Source organism: Acipenser ruthenus, chromosome 24 (assembly GCF_902713425.1).
Source record: "Acipenser ruthenus chromosome 24, fAciRut3.2 maternal haplotype, whole genome shotgun sequence".
Classification (NCBI taxonomy): domain Eukaryota; kingdom Metazoa; phylum Chordata; class Actinopteri; order Acipenseriformes; family Acipenseridae; genus Acipenser; species Acipenser ruthenus.
The window spans coordinates 3,648,871-3,656,818 of NC_081212.1; the positions used below are offsets into that span (position 1 = coordinate 3,648,871).

Sequence of the window (7,948 nt, forward strand, 5' to 3'; positions counted from 1 at the left end):
GTGTTTTTTTCGTATGAATTGTTTTTATAAATAAAACATTTGCAAACATTCTCCAATGTAGTTATGTAAACTTTAACCCTTTGGAAATTCAACACAAGTTGAATAAATAATTCAACCTTATTTAATTTAACATGACGCCCTAGAAGAAAAAAAAAATAGTTAAATATTGTGAATACAGTTCCATACTCAAAACCACCACAACAAGTCCACGAATTATGGCTCCTGTCGGTGGTCGATACACTTGTAGTGACCGGAATGGCAAATTAAATATTAGAAGATTAAGTAGTTTTCTCTGAGTTTTCTCTTTAAATTCAAGTACCCTCAATGTTAATTAAAAAAATTAACAAAAACAAAACGACATTCGTGTGGATTGTGTCAGTTCTTTACTCTCTGAAGATTTGTCTTCATTACCTTTTGTCTTACAGATACAATTACAATGAAGAGTTACCTTGACAAAATAACTTGTGTTTATTATCTTGTATAGTATACAGAGTCAAAGTCACACGTTTTCAACCGTGAAACCTCTTTGTTTAGAACAATATAGTCACCTGGTCACAGCTTAAGGGCAGTCAAAAATGAACACCATTATTAAAAAAAGAAAAGAAAAAAGAATGACCAATTTTTAAGCTCAAGATATTCACAGGACTTCCTGCTTGTTAGCCTTCAGTGCTTGGTCATTGTGGTGGTTGTTAGCCGTAAAAACGATCAAAACATTCCTTGCAAGGTTTCCATTGAATGTTATCATTTCTTATATGTACGTTTCCTGTATGTGCTGATAATTGTGGACGCGCCCTTAGGAATCCCCTCCGGTACACTGAAAGAAAACACCAGCAAGCAAGAATCTTAATTGAAGACCTCTTTATATTCACTGTGTTAAAGTGAGGCACACTGTAAATCAGGACTGTGAGGAAGAGAAGATCAGGGCAGCTTCAACCAGCTCATGTCATCAGACCTTTAAAAAGAACAACAAAATACATAATGTTAACTACAGGACAGAGGCACTGGAACAATTTTTAAAGTGGGGGTGCTGAAAGCCGTTGAACAAAACTGTAACCCCTGTATATGATGGAAGCCATGCAAAGCTGTCGCACCCCCAGCACCCCTAGTTCCAGCGCCCCTGCTACAGGATTATGAACAGCTAGAGATGAATAGCTAACATAAAGGTAATCAAGCCCATTGCTGAAAGTACAGTCGCTGTGCTGAGAAGTATCTAGTCGAAGTTACTTTGTACTGTACTGTTAATCTGCACCAAGAAATCGGTCTGCATTACTTAAAGAACTAAACGTAAAAAAAAAACATTATTTGTGAGATTAACTAGAGATTACTTGCAGCATATATGAAAACTCCTTTCATTTTTGGAATGCATACATCACTCACTTAGCCTGTGCTTTGGAGATGGTCCTCCCAGAAGCCATGATCTCTGCAACCTGGGAAACACTAGGGTCAAAGTTCAAGCTGGCGACAGCCACCACCACGTCTTCCCTGAATCCCAAGAAAAGAACGTCAATGCAGGGGCCACATTCCAAGGGACTTTTAGCATAGAGTAGCAAATCTCAGGGGCCCAGCAGGGTCATAATATACAAACAAAATGAACCAAATATTTAAAAATAACACCTATTTATATTTACATAAAATAACACTTCTTCTCTGTTTACTGCTACAAATATTCAGCAACTGCATTTTCTTAAGTAATAGCCAGGATTCAGAGATAGAAATACAGCTTACTGGTTAGAAGCCGAGTTTTATATGTAATGCTATATATTTTAATGTTATTTATGTGTTATATTACTGGTTCATATCTATTACTTTTAATACTTATTGTGGTTCTAAGCAGCAATATGTTTGCAATACTATTATTAGAATTATTATTATTAATAATATTTGTGTTTAGGCTGGTTAAAGCAGAAGCTGCTGATTGTACTGTACTTGATATAAAAGGCTAGAAACTTCATCTCTTCCACTTTTCCTTTCATGATGACCTCAGTGTGTCCTTCTCCATAGCCTGCAATACAAACACAAGACAGTACTGACCCGGGCTTACCGTACAGGAAAGATGAAAAGACCCCAGCAGAGACCCTACCTGCATAGCGGAAGCTTTTTCCCATCAGCATCGTCCAGAAGAAAGGAACTGAGTTTATTCCCACCTGTTTCTTCAACATGTTTAAGGCGGCGATCCGTCCTGAATTAAATGGAAAACAAATTGGAATTAGAAAACCTGCACTTATTATATTTGGTATCAGTTCAAATTCAGGTGACTGCAACATGCTTACTCTCAATTTACTTGAATTACTTACTCTACAGCATCATCCTGGCTTTTGCGAAAGGGGTACAACCAGCAACTCGTTCAAGAGTTTACAGCAAAGAGCAAAAACATCCGACATTAGGTAAAGAAGAGGGACAGGGCTGATTAAACAGAATGCCTTCCCTTTAAATAGCAGCCACGGGGTACAGTAGATGCTTCAGAAAGGTCTGAATACAAAACATGAATCCATTTTTAAAGCATCCCATTTGATGATCAATGCAGTCTGCTGATACACTTCAGTTAGGAAGCCTTTCATTCCTGTTTTTACAGATCGTCAGTGTAAGCAGGGTATTAAAATAGTTTAAACAGAGTGCTTGCAGATGCAGTTTTGATTTCCAACCCCTTCACATCCTAGCTGTTTCTGTTACCATGTGCATGCGCCAGCTGCCAGTGCCCAATATTGACCATCTTGTCTTTCCGTAGGGAAAGAGGAAATGACGTCACGTCCCCTGCAGCAAAGACACCTGGGACACCGGTCTGCATAAACTGAAAATGAATGAGAAAGAGAGAGGTGCTTGGATACGCCATTCAATTGCTTTCTTAACTTCGAACTGCTTCAAAACCAGATCCTGTGGTTTGCAATGAGCTCTCTCTTATCTATCTCCCCATCTCTTCCCAACACTGGCCCTCATGCTTCGAGTGGAAAAGCAGACCTTGTCAACGATGACAGCTCCCGTTGAATCCAGTGCCACCGTGCTTCCTTTCAGGAAAGCCGAATTGGGCTGAACGCCTTACGGAACCAAAAGAAAAAGAACAATCGGAACCAGCTCAGGTGTTGTTTTTTTTAAATTGATCTTTGCTCAGAATCAAAAAGATTAAGAAACGCAAAGTGCACAAAGCGTTCTGGCTTAGGCCTTCTTCGTGATCGTGTAAAAAGGATCTGTATACCTATGCCAGTGACAAACACATCGGCCGGCAGGATCTTCCCACTTTTCAGCAGCACTTGTTTCACCTGCAAAGCAATCGTTCATAATCTTAGGAACCCAGCATACACAGAGGATAAGGTTTCATTCAGTTCTTCAGCACATTCAGCCACGTTAACGAAGCACTTATTATTGTGAAAAGGGAAAACAAATTGGTTGTGTTACAGAACCAGCAAGATTTGTTTTAATTACCATATGCTTGAGGGGAGGACCCTGCACCTGTTTTTCATAGATCACTGTATTTCAAATTGTGATAAAACTTGGTAAGGACATTCCTTATCACATGTTCAGATTGTCAACCACGGGGGATATATGGAGGCCCCCTGTTTGCCCTCCTGATTGGTTGTTTACAGCTGTGATGTACTTGTTTAAAGTTGTGTTACCTTTCCATTCTCTCCCGTTAACTCCGTCACACCGTCCTCCATATAGAACTTCACATTCTTTTCCTCCAGCATCTTCAAAACACACCAGAAAAAAATCAATCAAAAACCATATCTACTCAGAATCATCCGACAGAGCGGTTTTCATGTCAGGATGCATTCCAGTGATTTCCACAGGCCAGGTGCTGTGTGGAAGTCTTAAGCACATACCTTCCTGGCAACTCTGCCAATCTCTGTGCCCAGGGTGTTCTGATAGGGGACCGCGCTGTTTCCAATCACAGACACGCTGGAGGCCGTGGCAGACAGGTAAGACGCCACCTCCATTCCTGCACAAATAACATGGCACATGTAAGCTTGAACTAATTTCAGTAATTTCTATTAAAACTCAGTTACTCAGATAGATCCTCCCTGTGAATTATATTTGCATATCGTAATACTGTCCCAATAGATATTGCAACTGCAAAACCTCGCTTTAAGAATCTTCCTGCAGTTACTTAATGAGGCCACCTGGTGGTGCTGTGTGATATGCAAAGATGAACAAAATATAAGCCATTAAATGTATTGATTGATTGATTGATTGATTGATTGATACCTCTTCAGGGTATAACCCATGAGATCTCATTCACAATCTTGCATATACGATTCCTTAATTAATATGTAATTAATAAAACTATCCAAACTGGCATGGGTACCTATGAAGGAGGTGCCCAGGATCACCACATTCTTGCCCAGCGCTGCCTGGTGAATTCGGCTGCTGTCCTCAGGCGTGCGGAGCAGAGTCACATTGTCCAGGTCCGCTCCAGGACAGGTCACCTCCCTCGGTCTGGTGATTAAGAAACGCATATTTATTCAGGGTAGATCTGTTTACATGTATTAATGGGGGGTTAGGGGACTAAGGACTGGTGAAAAGAACAGGATCAGAATTTGAAGAGATTTTTTTTATATATAAATTGGGAATGGGATCAATAATTCTGAAGAAAAAAAAACAACTTCAAAGGAACATTGCCATGCAAGTATCTGTGTATGAGTCTGTACAAAAACATTTTTTAAAATCCTGACCTAGAGCCTGTTGCTATCAGCAGCTGATCATAGTGCTGCACTGAGCCGTCCTGGAAAGTGACCGTCTTCTCATCTGTGTTCACCGACACAGCCTGGAAAAAAAAAAACGAAAGAAAAGCACGTGACAGAAAAGCTACTGCAGTGTCCCACAGTGCTGCTGAATTTGATTGGCTCCGCAGAGCTTCCAGGCACACTTGCAGTCTCCCAAACCTCACCTCCCTTCTCAACCACACCTCGATATCACAGGACTGGTAAAAATCCAGCTGCCTCAGCAAGATACTGTCAGCTTTCACGTTCATGGCCTGAAAAATATTATAAACACTGGCATTGCATTTGTGTTTGTTACAATACAGTACCTCTTTGTGCAGGCTGGGTTTGCATCTGTAACAGCAGTGCACCACTCATGCTTATGTGAGGCACTGTGCTTTCACTGCACTGCACTTGGAGGTCATTCTACAGCAGTAAACTGTTCAAACCTTGCTGAGCTTGGTCCTGTCATATGGAGGAAGCTCCTCTTTCGTTGCCATGATGATCCTCCCCCCATAGCTCCCCTGGCGGAGAGTCTCTGCACAGACCAGGGCAGCAGGACCTGGGGATATAGAGGAACATGAACTCTAGCCCAATCTCCTTTCCAAGGACAATGCAAAACTATGAAGCAAAAAACTTCCTTTATTCAGAGCCCTCACATATACGAAGTTGTTATTTGACTGTGGAGCCGCCCCTCTTTGCTTGGGGGCTCTCTCCTCACCTCCTCCAATGATCAGCACTGTGCTGGAATCCCCAGCCACTCGGCAGCCCATCTCTTTCACCCTCCTTGTCTTCTCCAGGTCCTCAAGGGGAACACAAGAAATATACAGTTATTCAGCAGACGCCCTATTATCGAAAGCAATGGCTCATACAAACTGGCCCCCAGCACCCAGGTATGGTATGTACTCACCAGAGCAGTTTGGGAAAAAAAGAGGGTTCTACTTACTGTAATAAATAAAGAGTAAAAAGTGAATTTGACTGTTTACCTTTTTGTTTATTGATACAAACACCTTGCTGTTCTCGATTTTGACCTGTGAAATTGTTAAAAAAAAAAAAAAATGGTGTCATAAAAACTTAAATACATACATACGAATATATATATGTGTGTGTATGTACTGTACGCAGATGCATTTTATTTCACTGTTCTACTATAGTTACCTTGTGACAAGGCAAACTGTCCAGACCAGGGTATTCCTCAATGTCTCCTGTTTTAATATTGAAGCAGGCCCCATGCCAAGGACAACGCACTCTGCTTCCTGAAAGAGCTCCTAAAACAAACCCAGAGACGTGACAGGAAACCGCTGTGAATCACCACAAATACACAGCAGCAGCAGCACCTGGACACACAAACAAACCGATCTCCTTAAAACAACATGCCCCGTTTCATCACGACTATCACCAAGCTATTCACCGCATGCATGCGGCACATCATCCGGTAACAAATGCCCTCCCACAGCGCGCACTCGCAGACCGCTCGTCCCATCAGTCCGGTTTTACCTTTGCTGAGAGTCGCTCCGTAATGGGTACACAGGTTTCCAACAGCGCTGTACCCCCCCTCACTTCGGACCAGCAGCACTTTGTGGCTCCCCACCTCCACCTCGCGCATCCTGCCAGGGAGCAGACAGACAGGGGGTGAAATCAAGACTCGCGGTTCGGTTCTCTGACTTCACTTTCGCATTGCTGTTGAAGCCCATTTTAACACTGTAGATTCAACCCCTTGTGAAGACCCCACAACCCTTTTCTCCAAATAGCGAATTTAAGAGGCGTGACGTGGGATATTAATAACACAGGAGTTCAAAGTGAAAGGAGAACGAAATAATATACAAACTTGCAATGCAGTTGTTATGCAGGTGTTTTTATTAATGGGAAGTCTGAGTTTTTGAAAGCACTCACTCTCCGTCCTTGAGGTCAGACTCCAGGCACACCATCTCTGTGATCTCCTCCGCCTGACCCCCTTCCTTCGCTGGGTTCAGCTCAGCCATCTCTCCTGGGGGGACAGGCAATTCCTCGTGATGTCATGTACATTCATATATTGGGGTTAATTCACATTTTTAGAACCCCGAGTTCGGTGTGGGGTTGTCTTGCAAATGAGTCCATCGCGAAGGGGAACATCCACTTAACTTCTGTTTATTTATTGTTATGCATCTGATGTTATTAACAATTGCTGGTGTATGTTGTGAAAAATAAAACTGATTCATTAAAACCGAACCCGATCTGAAGATTCAAAAACACAAGCAGTGAGAAGCAACGTCACAGTGCGCGCAGTACACACCACGACAGAATAGAACACAGACGGAGCCGCCTAATCGGGATACTGATAATCGGGATGTCATCTTATATTGGATACAACTCTGGGAGACGGGTTTTTTCCCAATGCTATTTATGTCGTTTAACTGGGACGTCACTTTGTTTAACTGGGATACAGTATTTTCAAATGATGAACGGAAGACGGGTTCGTGTAGCACAGGGCAGTGGGTACGCGATTACGCTGTGACTTGCATAAATTGAATAAACCACGCTGAACCCTTGGGAGCTGCTGGAGTCTCCTGTGGTTTCTCAGGCTGTTGTTGCAAAGAAAATTGGCGTGTCAACATCGCAGGTGCCTCGCCTTGTGATAAGATGCGATTTCATTATTTTTCATTTAATGCAGACATAAAAAAAAGCGATTCATTTTGTTTAAGAATAAAACAACGACTTGATCACATTAGCTGCGCAGTACCCCAACACAACAGAATAAAACAGAACATCAAATAGCAGCCTAAATATCCTACAAGTGGAACCCGGAAAACTGTAGTAACAACCATGTACATAAAACATAAACTTTGTAATTACAGTACTTACTGTGTTCTTCCGGTTGAGCAGCACCCAAAGCAGCCTGTAGACAAACTAGTTTGACAACCACAACTGGATCCTGTCGCTTGGTAACCATGCAACTCCCATTCACAGTCCCACCCACCAGGGCTGGCGTCAGCTTTTTAACATCAATCCTCAATTTCTGATATCAGCAATTCTACTGATATCAATAAGGTTTTGTTGATATAAAAAAAATAATAATTTTTGATATCAACAATTCTCAATATTATTTTTATTATCAGAAATATATATATATATATATATATATATATATATATATATATATATATATATATATATATACATACACAGAGAGAGAGAGAGAGAGAGAGAGAGAGAGAGAGAGAGAAGGGAACAATGGTTTTTTGTGTTTGTTATGTTCTGTAATTGTATTTCTGTTTTAT

At 41.4% G+C, this 7,948-nt stretch overlaps 1 protein-coding gene across 2 annotated transcripts; it reads right to left on the minus strand.

Annotated features, from left to right (window-relative positions):
* Window positions 1–841: 841 nt before the first annotated feature.
* Window positions 842–7,658, minus strand: LOC117429604 (apoptosis-inducing factor 3-like). Of its 2 annotated transcripts, XM_034049317.3 has the most exons (19): window positions 7,533–7,658; window positions 6,585–6,678; window positions 6,189–6,298; window positions 5,850–5,959; window positions 5,678–5,722; window positions 5,413–5,494; window positions 5,141–5,253; window positions 4,880–4,966; window positions 4,665–4,756; window positions 4,298–4,428; window positions 3,816–3,931; window positions 3,609–3,680; window positions 3,191–3,254; window positions 2,956–3,032; window positions 2,671–2,788; window positions 2,081–2,179; window positions 1,927–2,002; window positions 1,378–1,482; window positions 842–952 (listed from the first exon to the last, which is right to left on the minus strand). In XM_034049317.3, the coding sequence occupies exons 1-19, from the start codon at window positions 7,618–7,620 to the stop codon at window positions 919–921; spliced, it is 1,713 nt and encodes a 570-aa protein (XP_033905208.3). In that variant the 5' UTR covers window positions 7,621–7,658; the 3' UTR covers window positions 842–918. The 2 variants fall into 2 exon arrangements, with proteins under 2 accessions (XP_033905208.3, XP_033905209.3); XM_034049318.3 differs by lacking the exons at window positions 2,956–3,032; window positions 3,191–3,254.
* Window positions 7,659–7,948: the final 290 nt, after the last annotated feature.

Coding starts and splice junctions, on each gene's coding strand:
- LOC117429604 (XM_034049317.3), bottom strand. CDS start 7,620: ATGGTTACCAAGCGACAGGATCCAGTTGTGGTTGTCAAACTAGTTTGT. Junction 6,679..7,532: donor TGCTCAACCGGAAGAACACA/GTAAGTACTGTA, acceptor CTGTCCCCCCAG/GAGAGATGGCTGAGCTGAAC. Junction 4,429..4,664: donor CTGATAGCAACAGGCTCTAG/GTCAGGATTTTA, acceptor CTTAATCACCAG/ACCGAGGGAGGTGACCTGTC.